At 38.5% G+C, this 16,741-nt stretch overlaps 1 protein-coding gene across 3 annotated transcripts; it reads right to left on the bottom strand.

The window, feature by feature from the left end:
* Nucleotides 1-92: 92 nt before the first annotated feature.
* On the bottom strand, nt 93-5,082 carry LOC148192735 (lysM domain-containing GPI-anchored protein 3-like). 3 transcript variants are annotated; one of them, XM_088098710.1, is made up of 6 exons: nt 4,368-5,082; nt 2,999-3,113; nt 2,751-2,912; nt 2,553-2,584; nt 2,403-2,462; nt 93-2,074 (listed from the first exon to the last, which is right to left on the bottom strand). In XM_088098710.1, the coding sequence occupies exons 1-6, from the start codon at nt 5,026-5,028 to the stop codon at nt 2,028-2,030; spliced, it is 1,077 nt and encodes a 358-aa protein (XP_087954836.1). In that variant the 5' UTR covers nt 5,029-5,082; the 3' UTR covers nt 93-2,027. The 3 variants fall into 3 exon arrangements, with proteins under 3 accessions (XP_087954836.1, XP_087954837.1, XP_087954835.1); XM_088098711.1 differs by lacking the exon at nt 93-2,074 and having other exon boundaries at nt 2,094-2,462; nt 2,999-3,136; nt 4,334-5,082; XM_088098709.1 differs by lacking the exon at nt 93-2,074 and having other exon boundaries at nt 2,094-2,462.
* Nucleotides 5,083-16,741: the final 11,659 nt, after the last annotated feature.

Below are 16,741 nucleotides of genomic sequence, written 5' to 3'. Positions count from 1 at the left end.
AGACTTGACAGCGTGGTGTGGCAGTGGGGTCTGTCTATTTTCGTTTTGTCTGAGGTATTTTAGAAAAAAAACGCAGTCTTTTAATGTAGAAGGATTTATTTAAGAGACTGGTTTTTTTTTAGAAAAAAGGTTATCTTTCTTATAAATGTTCCTGTATATATATACAAACTTAAAGATTAAACTTCTCATCAAATGATTAAAAGACAAATTATCTGTTAACCATGTTACATCAAACTTTCTCTTACTCGATAGGGTGCTCTCCCTCTCTGGCCATGCACTTTTGGTAATTTACTAGTGGGGGATTTTGGCCCTACCATCTGGCCTCATCCCAGTGTTTATTGGCTGGAGATTTGATGTTCATCTTGTTCTCTGAATTCCCATTGGTTCCCTTTCTGATTATGGGATTTCTCATGGACCCATTTGGTTTTGGGTCTACTACTCTACTGGGGTTAGTGTGAGTTTTGTATTAAAATTTGATCGTGACCCTTTTTGTTGTCTTGCTTTTATAATTCAATAATTCCTGGTAGAACATTAAATTTTCAATTTGTGGTCCCCACCTCGATGTTGCTTTCTCCTCACCAGAGGTTGCCTTCTACCCATTTCTTGTCTTAGTCACAGTGCATTTACAACCATTAGAGAAGCTGAGTGGTGTCTGAATAATTTATCTGTCATTCTGGTTACTAATTTTTGTACTAACTTTTAGTTTTAGAGCTGCTACTTCTGCTTCAGAAAATCTAAACCATAAATTAAAGCATGGTTTGTAAACATATAGTCAAATTTAGTAACAAGGAACTCTGTCTTGCTTGTTCCCACTTGTCTTACATCAGTGACAGACCTTTTTTTCAGCAACAAACCCATTAATTTTAATTTGTCATGTCTAATCATTTTTTTCTCTGTTTCAAATGTAAACACTAATCTTATGTATAGGAAGAGAGATTACTGTATAACCTGATCCCACCAGTGGAGAAACTGATATCTTATCTACCAAGTTCAAATTTAAACTATGGTTAGTTTAATTATATTGTCAATTTTACCAAGCAGTTTTATTTGAGTAAGTAATCTTCTTAACTTCACTGCAAGAAAGGCCAATTTTGATGTAACAGATATTTGAAGGCCGAGTGTTGACATTTTAAGAATCAGTCCAAAGAACAGTTCACCTTAGAATTATATATATTTTTCTGGGGCCAGTAAATTTTCTTCATACCGAGGCCATAAATTACAACCAATGGAAGTTTAGTGTTATAGAATGGACTAGTTTTCACGAAAAGACAGATCATGGTTCGAATTCCAATCTTAAGCACACTCTGACATTAACATTCACATACACTCTATTCTATCATGTAATTAAGTTAACTGGGGAAAGTGGGGGGACACAAGCATGTACAAAACAAACTTTATGTTGTACAGTATTATAATAACGCGTGGCATGTGTGGATAAAAGGCTGAAATATCGAGGAATTTCAGTATAACGTTAATTTCAATGTGTGATTGCGGTTTTTCAAAATCTTGATAATTGATGGAACAATGATAGAAAGTTATTTTATGGCACCTGTTTTCATTCAACGTCAACATGAATGGAACTGATCGATCAGATATTGTTCGCAGAAACTGGAGGAAAGGTATTCGTGCAAAAACATGTCGCTGCTAATTGGTAAAAATAGACATAACTGAGAAGATATCGTTTTGCTCATCAATGTCAGCGTTTTTGCCTTGAAATTCTTTTACTACTACTAATAATCTTGTCATCTACACCTTTTATGGAAAGGAAGGCTAAAACTGAATGTATAACCAAATTCGGAAATGGAGCATTGTTTCAGAATCTATTAAACCAGGTTATTTGTGAAGGTTTTTCAATAAACTGTCAGAAATGCATGCATTTAATAACGAATTTTCGGAATAATTTTGAGCTTCTTAATTACCTCCCAGATATTAATTCGAATAAGTTCAAATTTGCAAAAACTTAGCTCTAGAAATGTTACCTGTGATATATGTAGCTTCTAACGAGGGACAGTGATAATGACAACTGACTAGTTGCTCCACTTGCAGTTCTTCAAGAACAATAAACGGAATTTTGCTATATCAAATGAGCAGAAAAATGTTCTCAAGTAAGTCCCCAAACCAAACAAAGCGACAAAGTTTATCAAGGATGAAAAAAAACACAGTAAAAACAATGGCTTTGTACACCCAAAAAACCAGTGAAATCTTTCTTTTCTTATACAAGGGTAAGGTAGAATTGAATACAAGATGTGCTCAAATCAGAAAATAAAGGATAAACTTTAAAAATAAGAATATTTGCAGCAGATTGATTAAAAATCGAGCAAGCCTTCCATTGAAGGCACTGGTCTTTTGAGAAGCTTTAGAAACTGGCAATGGCAAGGAGGAGGATGTCTTCGGAGACATACCAAATGGGTCTTCAGATGATGAGAAAGACCAACATGATGCTCGTCTATGACAGACATTATCTGCATAAAACGAAGATATTAGACTGAAAACCAAATCAGCAATCTGAAACTTGTGCATATCTTGCTTTGGTATAATATAGAGATAATTACCAGGGCACTGGAGGTAAGAAGAGTTCTTCATACTGCAAAAAGAGCATACCATATATTTGTTAAAATGCTAACAGGGTTTAACAGAAATTAAAACCCCATTTTAAAGTTTTGCCACAATTCATTCTTTAAGGCAAGCAAATCGAATAATACTGTAGTTGAAATTAATATTCAGTTGTTATGAGCATTCAATTTGCTTACCTACTCAGAATTTTTCCACCCCTGTGGCCACGGTAAACACATTGGATCAGATTGCAAGCTGTTTCTGAATGCTCCACACATTCACTGCCAATAATAAGATTGGATTGTTTGCAACGTAAGTTATAGCAGGGAACAGCTAGCCCAGAAGGAACGCATCGCATCCTGCCAAAATTGATTGAAATACTAAATTCAGACTAAAACTAAAATTTGAATTTTTAGCAAGATTGAGTGTATATAATAGATCTTACGTAATATCCATTGGTTGGCAACTGCATTTGATGCAGTTGCTGGCAGTTAATGTATATGAGCCATTTGGGACTATCATACTCTCATCGTACCATTTCAAGGTTGCTGATGAACATGCTGCAAAAGACAGTACAATTGTCTACAGAATATTAATGACTAAGAAAACATTCCTAACACACACACTCACAGAATCCTAAGTTTTATGAAGAATTTAGTAAAACCTACGTGAATGAATAGATAAAATCGGTGCCGTTTAATACGTGTCTTCTTTTAGCAAGAGGAATAATTTGGTTAATTTCATTTTACTACATAATAAGAAAATTAGTGTTACCAATTTTTACTACAATACACCTTTTTAATATATTTCTTATCATTGGTAAATTATACCCAAGTGAAGCTAAAAGGAAAACTAATTTATTTTTAAATGACGTTGTATATATATAAGGGTAGTATTATTTTGACACAATAGATTTTTACACACTTTATATTTATTACTTTATTTTTCAACCTTTATCTTTCTTTATAAATACAAAAAATAATTTTTCAATGACTAAAATATCCTTAGAAGTGGAAGCATCTAGTGTAAGAAAATATTTTCCTATATATAATATAAAAAAGAGTTAAAACATGTCAATGGCATTGTTATGAAAATGTCTCAAACTGTCGTATTATTGGGCCTTAGGAATACCAGTAGTTTTAATGTTATTTAATATCCTTTTAAAATGACACAAAGTAGCTAGCTTTATTTTCATTTGGTATAAAGTTGTTATTTATATAATATATGTGTATATTTTTTTTTCCTCAAATATATTGAAGAGAGAAAAGGTTTTCTTTTTTCTTTTCCTGGTTTCTTTTTGCATAAAAGACAAAAATATTCTCATTATTTTACCATTTTCTTTTTCGCTGTAGTTGTTGGTTCTTTCTGTCCTTTTCTGATATCTAATTGTGTCTTAATCAAGTTTTACTTTTTTTACCTCTTACAAGAAGGAAGTAACATATCACATATTAATCCTCAATAAATAATGATTTCCGGATTATATAATTTGAAAACATAGAAATATTTACAAATTTGAAAGTTTTTTTATAATTTTTTTTCATGAAAAAGTAACTTTTAAAATGTGTAATTCGAAAGATGAAAATGACTTTCAAATTGATCTTAAAGTAAAAAATAACTTTATACAAAAATTCTTTTAATCCAAAAATAATGACTTAAGTTATAATTCATTAGTTAAAAGCACCTACCAAATTACATAATTCAAAACCTTTTTGATGTAAAAAATGATTTCAAGAGACATTTTAAACTGATTGTACATTAAGATGTGTAAGGCTATGGTTTCGAATTTAGAGGTTTTGTGAGAAGTGGATAGGAACCTGCAATGGGAAGAGATATAATGTCTCCAGGATCTACTGTAGGTTCCGAAAAGCCATTGACAGCTTTCAAGTCCGAAATAGTTGTACCAAACTTCGCTGCTATGCTGCTCAGGCTCTCTCTTATCTGCACAACATATGACATGTAAACAGCGGTTCCCCCATTGTTAACGTTGTTAAAACATGTGCATGGCAGTGGAATAACAAGGGTGCCTCCATTCCTCAAGGGGTTGCTGCCATTGATGCTGTTCAGAATCTTGATTTGTTCACCACTGACCAACCCACCATAACCTTCTGATATGGACGCAGCTGTGTCTGCTGCACGAACAGTGTAAATGGTTGACATGGACCTTCGGATGCCATCCACACAAGAGCAGAAGATGGGTATTTTGACAAACGTTTTGGCCCTCAGGATTTGGTGTGCACTTGATGATGTTATGGGGAAGAGAGAGTTCGACGCCAAGATATCAGAGGCGTTTACGTGGAAACGAGTCGCGATTTCTGATACTTTGGAGTCCCATGGCAAGAAATAAGAGAGGAGAGAGGGGCATGAGTCTGAGGAATTGCATGCTTCAATGGTGGACTTTGTTTCAACTTCATATTCAAAACTCAGTAACATCAAACACAAGATCTGAGGCCAAACAAACTGCTGATAGTTTCTCATTTTTTGGTATGCAGATTCAGACCAGGAAAGTAGAAATAGAAGGATTTTAGATGACTGCTATTCCTTCCGTTCCATACTCACAAGTCTAAATTAATTGGACCAAAACTGTTAGGTGAAGGACTGTTCATTTATAAAAACTAATTAATTTAATTATTACCACTAATGCTACAGTAAGTGACTTTTAATTTAAGGTTTAATTGATTCTGAGGTCTCTATTTGTGCAGTTTTGCGTCAAATAGGTCCCTGTATTTTTGAAGTAGCTCAATTTGGTCCTAATTTTGAAAATTTGAAACAATAAAGTTTGTGCCGTTAAATTCTCTGAACGGCGTCTAAATTGGTGGCTAGGTGAGGTGGTATTTGAAAACATGTGGCACATAAATAGTTTACTAGGTGGAGTTAAATTATTTTTTAGTTTCAGAAGCATGTGAGACATAAAGTTTGTTTGGATTTCATTAAATCCCTCAGCTGAAGCTCAAAATCCCTAATTGAAAAGGGTGCGAAAAGGGTCTTTGTACTCGTTCTTCTTCGAAGGGTGTTGGTTCAGTATTATTTGCGAGGGGGGCTGGTCTGGTGGTGATCAAGGTTGTAGTCGTTCTTCTTGGAAGAGGATGTCGAAAGAGTACTCTTGCTCTTCGTCGACATGCAGGCGGAAGGAAAACCCTATAGTTTCTTCACCGATTTGCTACTGTGGACAGAGATCTGTGATGAGAACTGCCAAAACTATGAAGAATCGAGGCAAGCAATTTTGGGGATGCTCCAAGTATAAGGTATGTTAGATTGAACCTAATTAATTAGTGGTAGTGTTTATGAGAACACAACATTGTAATTGACAGTTGTGTTTGCATAATGGTGTTGAAGACGCTGGTTGCAACTTCTTCAAATGGTGCACAGATGTTAGAAGTGACGAAAGTGGTAGTTACGTGAAGAGCGAAGGGAACAAAGAAACTTTGGTCAACAGTGAAGAAATGGAGAGTACTAGGAAAATGCTAGTTAAGATACAGAAATCACGGTTAATTGTTCAAAAGTGGATGAAGTTGTTCATATTGTTGGTTTGTGTTTTATGTGTCATAGAGATGATTTTAGTTTCAAGTTGCTGAGAATGGGATGAAAGTGTATGAGATGAGAACAAATGTATTGATAAGAGTGAATGAAAATTGTTCTCTTTAATCTGAAAACTTTGTTGAATGAGAATTTGTCTTTTCTCCAAATATACAGCATGTGAATGAAGTATCCATATTAAACTTAATCTAACATATGGCGTCTCTTCCAATCAAGATAATTTAACAACACCCTACCGTTCGGTCCTTCTCTCTCTCCCTTACCACCTCCGTTCGGTATTATTATAGATACCATTCGGACCCCCATAACCTTCCGTTCGGACCCCCCCCCCATACCGTTCGGACCCCCTCAACTCCTAACAAAGGGTCCACACGAGTAAATATTAAAGTGCTGAAATTGTAAATGGTTCACATGAGTAAGGCTCAAAATACCATTGCATTCAATACAATAAGTCACAAAGGTTACAAAAGTCTTCAGAATTGTAAATGGTTCACAAGACAAAATATTAAAGTTTTGAAATATGCTTCATCCTCTTTTACAATGGTTCACTGCAGTATGATAAAGATTAATTAATCTCCTCCTATGCTTCACCCTCGTTTGCTAATGCCAGGATTGGTTCATTTGTTGGCTTACTTTGTTGTGTTTGGTTCATTTGGCAAGAAGTCCTATTGTGACCCATTTGCCTACAAATGTCACATCTTTTATGTAGACCACCCTTCCTCATTCTTGTATCGCCCCTGTCGCAACCGGAATCGCGACGGGACGACGATCCAAATAAGAAACGGGTTTTAAAAAAGAGATTTGGAGTCGCCACCATAGTTTATTATGGAAAACTATGGAAAAACCTCAAAACGATAAAGCACGGTCCACGAAAACCAAAGATTGGATTCGGGAGTCGGTTACGCGTGGGGAAGGTGTTAGCACCCCACAACGCCTGCCCTAAGGCAGTACCTTTAACTAAATGCACGAATATGATGTGGTTTTTCAAAATGTTTAATTATCCCCTAAAATAAAATTCTAAATAAACAAAACATATTTTTTTAGTTTTTTGGGCCCGACAAGGATTGACCTTGCTCCTACGTATTCTCATTCAAAATGAGAAATCAGGGTTACGTAGTTCTAGCTGAAAGACTGTTTGTTTGTTTGAAAAAGCAGATGTTTTTAATTTTTGGAGATTTTTATGTTTTTAATATTTTCGAGAAAAAGAAGGTAATGAGTACTAGGCCGACGCGAACGGTCGCACGAGTACTCATACCTTTAAAATGATATTTAAATACTTTTAATTAATTATTTTTGAAAAGAGAGATAACGATATTAAGCATTAGGCCGATGCGAACGATCACACGAGCACTCATACCGTTATTTACTTATTTAGGAAGACTTGAGAGTATTGAGTGCTAGGCTGATGCGGACGATCGCACGAGCACTCATACCGTTATTTACTTATTTAGGAAGATTTGAGAGTATTGAGTGCTAGGCTGATGCGGACGATCGCACGAGCACTCCTACCCTCGTTTAATATTACATAAATAAGAGAGAAAGGTATTGAACACTAGGATGATGCGAGCGATCACACGAGTGTTCAACCTTCAAAACATATTTTTGAAATTTTATTTAAGAAGAAAAAGGTTTTTAGCACAAGGACGACGCGAGCGGTCACACGTGCGCTTAAACCTTTAAAATATTTTTATAATAATTTTATAAGAAAAAGAAAAGATTTTCAGCACAAGGCCTACGCGAGCGGTCGCACGTGTGCTTAAACCTTTAAAACATATTTTTGTAAATTTATTTAAGGAAGAAGAAGAGGTTTTTAGCACAAGGACGACGCGAGCGGTCACACGTGTGCTTAAACCTTTAAAACGTATTTTTGAAATTTTATTTAAGAAAAGAAGAAAAGGTTTTTAGCACAAGGACGACGCGAGCGGTCACACGTGTGCTTAAACCTTTAAAATATTTTTGTAATTTGTTTATTATTATTTTTATTATCGTCATTTTCGTGTTTAAAGTGCAGCAAATAAACTAAAATGAAAATAAAAGACAAGATCTAGGAGTGGGGTTATCATACAAGGGGTTACATACAGTAAAAACTAATAACCAAACAAATACTAATAAAAATAAAGAAACAAAAGCATAAAAATGAACCAAGGGAAACAACCCAACAAAAATAGGGGTGTAGAGATTAAAAACCAGAGGTGCGACGTAAAGTTGAGGCTCTTTAGTTTGGGCCAAAACCTTTTTCTCCAACTTTGTATCTGTCAGGGGTGCAAGGATGAAACTGGAGGTGCATCCCGAAATAGTGTGCACAGGCCCAATTCTTCTTTCTTCCTTTTTTTTTATTTTTGTTTGCACGGAATGGGCTTAAACCTGAACGAAAATGGAGTGTGAATGGAATTGTGCGTGTGGCAGGAGGAAAAGGACGCGGCCCAATAGCTAGGTCCAAAGACTCTTTATTCAGAATCCCATTAGGGGTCTGCTCACACCTTCTTCATTCTTCCATTTTCCATTTGCCAACTACGAAACCAAATCTCTCTTTTCCCAGCCAGGAACTCCGATGAAGGGGCGTCGCCTCCGCACACACACTGCCGCCTCCGCCAAATCGGCCGCCGCCAGCCGCAAACCAGGACGCCACCAGTGCGCTGATCGCCGCCACAGACCCCACTGGTTGCCGCGCCAAGCTTCTTCGAACCAGACCACCGTGAACCGCCTTCGTGGCGTTGCTGGTAACCACGCGCACCGCCGGAGTCAGCGTCAGCCCAAACTCCAGTCCATCAATTCCTTCTCTTTCCGCGTGGCGACAGCCGTCCGTCGAGCTAACGCCGCTGCTCCCGGGACACGTTCTCTCCGACACCGACGAGGTCTACTGCCGTTGATGCAGGGATGGTTTCTGTGAGCAAGTTGTTCTGTAAACTGAGGATTCAGAGCTGGTCCAGTCGCGTGAGCGTATTTGGGGAAGAAGCAGTGGTCGCCGAGAAAAATGATAGGTGGGAAGGCCTGGCCGAAAGTAAGAACTCGTAGAAGGGCGCGACAAGGAGCGGCTCACGGTGGCTGGCGAGGGGATCGGTGGATTGGATGTTTCGGAGCTTGGAGGCCACGAGCGGTAGCTCCCTCTTCGTCTCTCTCTGTGATTTGTTTTGTACTTGTTTTGTTTGGGAATGAGGTGTGTTGTAATGGTGATAGGAAGCACGGTAAGGGTTATGAAGTGAGTGAATTCTTCCTTGTTTTTCCAATTGTTGAAGAAGAGGAAGGTGTTTCTCTATCCGATAAAATAGAGGAGTTGAGAGTTGTGGCGTGTGGCCAATGATGCATGATGGGTGTTGGAAGTGAGGAACTTGGAGTAAAAAGGAAGTGTGGTTGGGATCGTTACGGGTGAGGAGTCAAAGGTTGGATTTACGGGTGTGTGAATGATGGTCAATGGGAGTTGTAGCAGGGGGGTGGAGATGATGGCAGGTATTGGAGATGATCCCTCCTCGTGTGCTCACCTCTCCCCTTTTTCTCTCTCTGGTCCAACCAAAATTCTGCTCCCCAAAATCTTGACAAAATCCCCTTCTAACTACCTGGTCCCCCCCCTCCAACACGCCCCTCTCGCATACCCCTTTCCCACGTTTTTTCTCTTTTTCTATTTCCCCTTTTTTTTAATTTTTATTTTATTTTTTAATTGTTTTCAGTTTTAATTTTATTTTTCAATTTTTTAATTATTTTGATTAATTAACTCTATTAAAACAAATTGAAGATAAGAAAAATAGAAATTGAATTAAAAACAAAAAATCTAAATACATAAAAATAGAATAAAACAAAAAGGTAAAATAATAAAAAGGAAAATAATAAATAACCAATAAAAATAGAATTTTTTACAACCCGGACAAAATTGAGTGTTGACAGCTGCCCCTCTTTACTTAGATATTACTAAATAATATGAAAATTTAATCTTTTCGTATTATTTAAGTAAAGCTAAGTAAAGATAAAAACACAAATTTTGTCCGGGTTTCAATCATGACAGAAAACGAACAAAATAATTCAAATCACGATACCAAACGACCAATGTCAAGTAAAGTATCAGTAACAAAAACTAAAACTTGGATTTGACCATTGCCTCGCAGAGGGCCAAACTCACAGAACAGAAATTTAAATCCGACCATTGCCATGCAGAGGGTCGATAACAGAAAATTAAAACCTGGATTTGACCATTGCCTCGCAGAGGGCCAAACTCACAGAACAGAAATTTAAATCCGACCATTGCCATGTAGAGGGTCGATAACAGAAAATTAAAACCTGGATTTGACCATTGCCTCGCAGAGGGCCAAACTCACAGAACAGAAATTTAAATCCGACCATTGCCATGCAGAGGGTCGATAACAGAAAACTAAAACCTGGATTTGACCATTGCCTCGCAGAGGGCCAAACTCACAGAACAGGAATTTAAAATCCGACCATTGCCATGCAGAGGGTCGATAACAGAAAACTAAAACCTGGATTTGACCATTGCCTCGCAGAGGGCCAAACTCACAGAACAGAAATTTAAATCCGACCATTGCCAAGCAGAGGGCCGTTACAAAAAGAAAAACTTGTGTTTAGGGTGCCATGCAAAACTGGGCTTATGGGGGCTAGTATGAAAACTGGGCTTTGGGGGCCAGTGTAGAACTGGGCTTGGGGGCCAGTGTGAAAACTGGGCTTTGGGGGCCAGTGTGGAAACTGGGCTTTGAGGGCCAGTGTGAAAACTGGGCTTGGGGGCCAATGTGAAAATTGGGCTTTTGGGCCAGTGTGAAAACTGGGCTTTTGGGCCAGTGTGGAAACTGGGCTTGTGGGCCAGTGTGAAAACTGGGCTTTTGGGCCAGTGTGGAAACTGGGCTTGTGGGCCAGTGTGAAAACTGGGCTTGTGGGTCAATGTGAAAATTGGGCTTTTGGGCCAGTGTGGAAACTGGGCTTGTGGGCCAGTGTGAAAACTGGGCTTTTGGGCCAGTGTGGAAACTGGGCTTGTGGGCCAGTGTGAAAACTGGGCTTTTGGGCCAGTGTGGAAACTGGGCTTGTGGGCCAGTGTGAAAACTGGGCTTTAGGATTTGGAAATTCTTGAAACTTGTAGTTTTGTGAAATGGTTTTTTTTTTTTTTTGACAAAATTTTGATTTTTGAAAAGGTATCAGTGACCATTTCCAAAGAGAAGGTCCTAATATGAGGATAAGAGAAACAAAGTATAAAGACCATGGTAGAATGTTGAAACACTAACTTAAAGGCGGTGAATAGAGTGTAAAGATGTGGGTGTCAACCCTAAAATGAGAGAAAAAACAATGATCAACATGAAACAACATGACTTGAAAGAGAAAACCATAATGTTATTCTTTTTGTATTTTTGAAGAAGGATTTGACAACCATTCATATGAATGAAGAGGGTTTTGATCTGAAAGAATTTCTTTTGATGTATGCACACATATGGAAAACCTTTGCTTTGTTTTGTGTTTCATCTTTTTTTTTTTTTTTTTTTTTTTTTTTTTTTTTCTTAAGTCATTCATCTTACTTGCAATCATCATCAAACTGATCTTTATTTTCAGTGTTTTGTGAAATTGAGGAATGTCATACATTCGAGGTCTAATGTTTGATATGATTACATTTTGAAATTTTCTTTCGAGACGTCGACGCACACATGCTTGAATTTACTGGCAAGTGAAGGATGAGAGCTATTTAGAATGGTTTGGAGAAGTCTGGGACAGCCACATAAGCACATCATTCCTTATACATTGCTTAAAGGAAACGAGACACCCAAAAGCTGCCCCAGTTTGGTGTTTGGGAAAATGAGCATGGGGTATGGATCTTTGATAGTTCAGGTGAGACCCGCAAAGCTGTTCCAGTCTGGGATTATGTGTCAATGAGTTGTTTGGCGAAGAATTCGTGTGAGGTTCACAAATCTGCCCCAATTTTTCGGGTATGGGTTCTTACCTAGAAGAGGTAGTGGGCATGAAAAGAATAAGCTAAAAGGATGACCCCAATTGGTCTGATTTTCTTTTGCATGCTTTTGCTTAGTTGGCAAAGAGATCCCTTCTTCCTGAGACATTATTTTTTTTTTTTTCATTTTCAAAGTTTTTGTTTTGTTTTTTTTTTTTTTTTTTGTTTGTTTTTTTTTTGGACACATTTCAAGTCATTTTGTCTTATCGCAAAATTAAGTTTTATGAAAATTTGAGCAAACATTATTCAATCTGCGTGGACTTTATTAGGCTTGTAATGTGGCTAGGGCTAGAAGGTATTGAAAGGAAGGGGTATAAAGGCCCAAATGAATGTTTGTCGGATACATTTTTTTTGAAGCAAGGGTTATCATCTGACATTGTGTCAACTTTTTGACCTTTTGAGCACTTTGCTTTTCTTGAACTCCATTTTTTATTTTTTGATCATCACTTTGTGATTTTTTGTTCTTTTTTTTTTTTTTTTTTTTTGTTTACCATTTTGAAGGATTCTTCCGTTTGATCATTGAGTGCTCTTCAACTGCTTCCTAAGTTGACTCATACTGATGACAACCCTTGCTTGGGAATAATTTTTGAAAAAGGATTTATTTTTGGCTCAAAACAGGGTGACAATGGATATATTTTGTTTTTTTTTTTTTTTTTTTTTTTTTGGTAAAGAAAAAATGGCCACACATCATTTCAAATTCTGATTGCTTTCTTTTCAAAAGATTAATTCTACGACTAGATGACCTCAACATGAGTGATTTTTCTCTTTCCTTTTCTTTCTAGACCGCCCTTTTGGGTTTTCAATCTAGTGGACTTATTCTCCTTTTGAAAATTCTTTTATTTGTCTCAATGGGTTCAGGGATCACCCAACTAGCGCAAGCAAGGAAAATTTTGGCCAGGCCAATCTGCCCCAGTGTAAAGGCTTACATCATTACTAAGGGCAGTGACAGTGTTTGTTGGGGAACATCCTTTATTTTGGAACAGTGAAGGGTGAAGGTTTTCAAGCAAAATGCGCACAAACGTCTCGGGAGAAAGCGTCAAATTGTTATTTTTTTTTGGATTAAACACTTGACCTTAGAAAAACTTGACATCCCAATTTTCCTTTTGATTATTCATCATTTTTTTTTTATTTTTTTTTTTTTTGAAAAACAAAAGTTTGACGATTTGCAAGAAAGATAAGTGACTCAAGATTGACTTTATTTCATTTTTTTTTTCAATTTTGTTTTCTTTTTTTTTTTTTTTTTTTTTTTTTTTGATACCCTCTCAGGACTCGATTTCCAGCACTACTTGGAGAAACCCTGTAGTGAATGCTCGCATCCAAAGTCATGGATGAAGACGTGATACCAATGAGCATACTTCCCCGTAGCAAGACACCCCACAACATCAAATTCACTTGTACAATGACTTATGATTTCTTGTGTGGTCTTAAAGCCCACTTCATTTCCTCATGGCATTTGTAGAGGCATTCTCAAGCCTTGCCTCAATGTTGGATTGACTTTCTTCACAATTTAATCATCTTGAATGAATCAAAGTTTGCCTTTGCGCTTGAACCACCAGCATTTTTGGTGGAATGACCGATAGCCACTCCATGGTAATCACCTTTTGTGTATGATGTATCATGAGTCTTGAGGTATTGAGGCTTTAAAGGCTTCATGTAACAAGTAGAGACCAAGCCTTTTTATGCAGAGACTTGGAAGAAATGTTGCATAAGTCATATGGATAGGAGTGAAACTCATAGGCCTTTTCTCTTGATCAAACATTTTTCTACCTGACAGCTTGGTAGGAAGTTGAGTTTGGGTCTAGTCTCCAATCTTCCTCAAAACGGTTTCAAAGGGTAGGCCAACGGTATTTGAGCGGTGGGATATGATTGAGCTCTTTCTTCTCTCCTTATCCCAAGCTTAGACCGAACTTGTTAACATTTGCCATCATGATAGTATCGTGTTGGATTTTTCCTCACATTAATGTCAATTCTTTCTCCAAGTATCCTCAAGTCTGCAAAGTTTGAGGAAATACCGCTCATCATATGCTCATAGAAGGGTGATTGTAAAGTTTTTAAGATCATGACAACCATTTCTGTGTCACTCATAGGATACTCTACTTGAGCAGCAATCTCATTCCACCCTTGGGCGTACTCTTTGAACGACTTGAACTCCCTCATTAAGGTCTGCCGTTGTAACCTATCAGGTGCCACATCCCTGATATATTCGTACTACCTCAAGAAAGCATCCACCAGATTTCCCCAAGACCGGATACACGAACATTCAAGGTGAGTGCCCCAGTTTGGTGGCACGCCAACCAAACTATCTTGGAAGAAATGAATTATGAACTTTTCAGCATGCATGAACAACCATTTTCTTCCCATATGTCATGAGATGGATCTTAAGACAAGTGGTCCCTCTGGGTAATTTAAACCTTGGGAGGTATCACCACATTTGGGACTAAGCATAGCCTTACAACATTTTCAAACTTAAGGCTTCCTCCAACTTCTATGACTCTCACGACTTTTCAAAAACATTTCAAATTTATGTCTGTCAGCCTCAACATCCATTGGCGTAATGACACGAGGAGCAGATTTCAACTCGGGTTCCTTCGTCATTGTCTTACTCACAAGGCGTGGTTGAATCATCTCGGTAGGGACCATGAAAGTGCCCCAAGCTTCTTTTCTCTTTCAACTGCGTTCTCTTCGGCCTTTTGAATGCAAAGTTGTCCCGAGTCCACTCCCAAGGGTGTAATGTAATTCTAGGGGAGACCATAAGGAGGGAAAGTTTGTGCTCTTGGAACTCTTTGTTGCGCTCATGATGCGCGCGAATCTACAAGGCTTTGTAAGACATTCAGAAGCTCTAGGATTCAGCTCATTTGTTCTTTCAATTGGTTGATATCAATTTTCATCCTTTCTTGAACTTTCCCTTGGTTCTCTAAGATTTGGTGACTGGTTCGAGTCCTTTAGGGTACCTTGGATGTTTAAATGTATTTTTGTTTTTTTTTTTTTTAGATGAAACAAATTAAGGAAAAGAAAATAAAAATGAAAAGAAAAAGAAGAGACAATGTAGTTCAAATACTCTAGTCGGAAATTATAAAGTTGCGAAAATATTGCCCCGGTGTAATTTGGAAATTAACATGAAACAAAGTCAATAGGGTAGTTCATCATTCAGAAGTTCCCAAGACGTAAGACGTAGGAAGTACTGGTCAACCATCTCAGGCTTTAGCCATAACATTCTTCATTTCTCTGATCAGTTTCTTGCAGCAATTGAGGAATGTTTCAATCTCCTTAGGCGGGTTGATGATTGACATTACAGACTCAGCATCAGCTGAGAACTTAGGGACATTTTCAATGGCTTCATCGGCAAGGGAAGCTAGCTGTGAGAGACTTCACTTCCAATTCTTTGTAACTTGTCCTTGTTCAATGACATACTCTTTCATCTGAATCATTTTTTATGGATGTCTCCTTTTTAGCTTGATGCTAACATTCTTTTTCCAGTTTCTCAACTGCTGCTTTCATCCGCTGCTCAGCATTATGAAGTTGCTTTTCACAGTTTGGGTAAGGAGAAATTAACTTGAATGACAATTTGATTGTCTTAACCATCTTTGCGATTCATTGGCTATTTATTAAAAGTCCGTGATCTTGGGTCTCTCTTGAAGCGAACAACATTGCCCCAAGCGTTCTTAACTTAGCAAAAGTTCATTCCTCACAACATAAAATGGCCATGAAAGAAGATGAAGAAACCAAGAGGGAAAAGGGAGTGTTCCCACGAGTCCTAGCAGCCTTCCAAGCTCTCCTCTAAGTGAGATGCATCTCCAAAGAACCAAAGACCGTAAGCCCTTCGTATTTCTGGATTAAATAGACACATCAGCAAAAGTTGCGCCCGTGGAAAAAATCGAAAGCAGACGAGCGTTCACTGAAATTTGGACGAGCGTCCTATTCTCTGGCTTGGACGAACGTCCTAAATCTTGGACGAGCGCCCTCTTATCCCACTGGACGAGCGTCCTCTTCAACTGGCCGATCGTCCATTCTAAGAGTCCTGGACGAACGTCCTCTTCTCACGTCATCTGGACGAGCGTCTTCAAAACGAGCGTCCTCTTCTGCTTCAGGACGAGCGTCGTCTTCAAAACGAGCGTCCTCTTCTGCTCAAGGACGAGCGTCGTCTTCAAAACGAGCGTCCTCTTCTGCTCCAGGACGAGCGTCCATTTCTGCCTGGACGATCGTCCTCTTCTACTGGCCGATCGTCCATTCTAAGAGTCCTGGACGAACGTCCTCTTCTCACGTCATCTGGACGAGCGTCTTCAAAACGAGCGTCCTCTTCAGCTTCAGGACGAGCGTCGTCTTCAAACGAGCGTCCTCTTCTGCTCAAGGACGAGCGTCGTCTTCAAAACGAGCGTCATCTTCTGCTCCAGGACGAGCGTCGTCTTCAAAACGAGCGTCCTCTTCTGCTCCAGGACGAGCGTCCATTTCTGCCTGGACGATCGTCCTCTCTAAGAGTCCTGGACGAACGTCCTCTTCTCACGTCATCTGGACGAGCGTCTTCAAAACGAGCGTCCTCTTCTGCTTCAGGACGAGCGTCGTCTTCAAACGAGCGTCCTCTTCTGCTCCAGGACGAGCGTCCATTTCTGCCTGGACGATCGTCCTCTCTAAGAGTCCTGGACGAACGTCCTCTTCTCATGTCATCTGGACGAGCGTCTTCAAAACGAGCGTCCTCTTCTGCTTCAGGACGAGCGTCGTCTTCAA

This window comes from Vigna umbellata, chromosome 9 (assembly GCF_029865625.1).
Source record: "Vigna umbellata cultivar VRB3 chromosome 9, Vumbellata_1.0, whole genome shotgun sequence".
NCBI classification, from domain to species: Eukaryota; Viridiplantae; Streptophyta; class Magnoliopsida; order Fabales; family Fabaceae; genus Vigna; species Vigna umbellata.
This window is presented reverse-complemented; position numbering and strand designations above follow the sequence as displayed.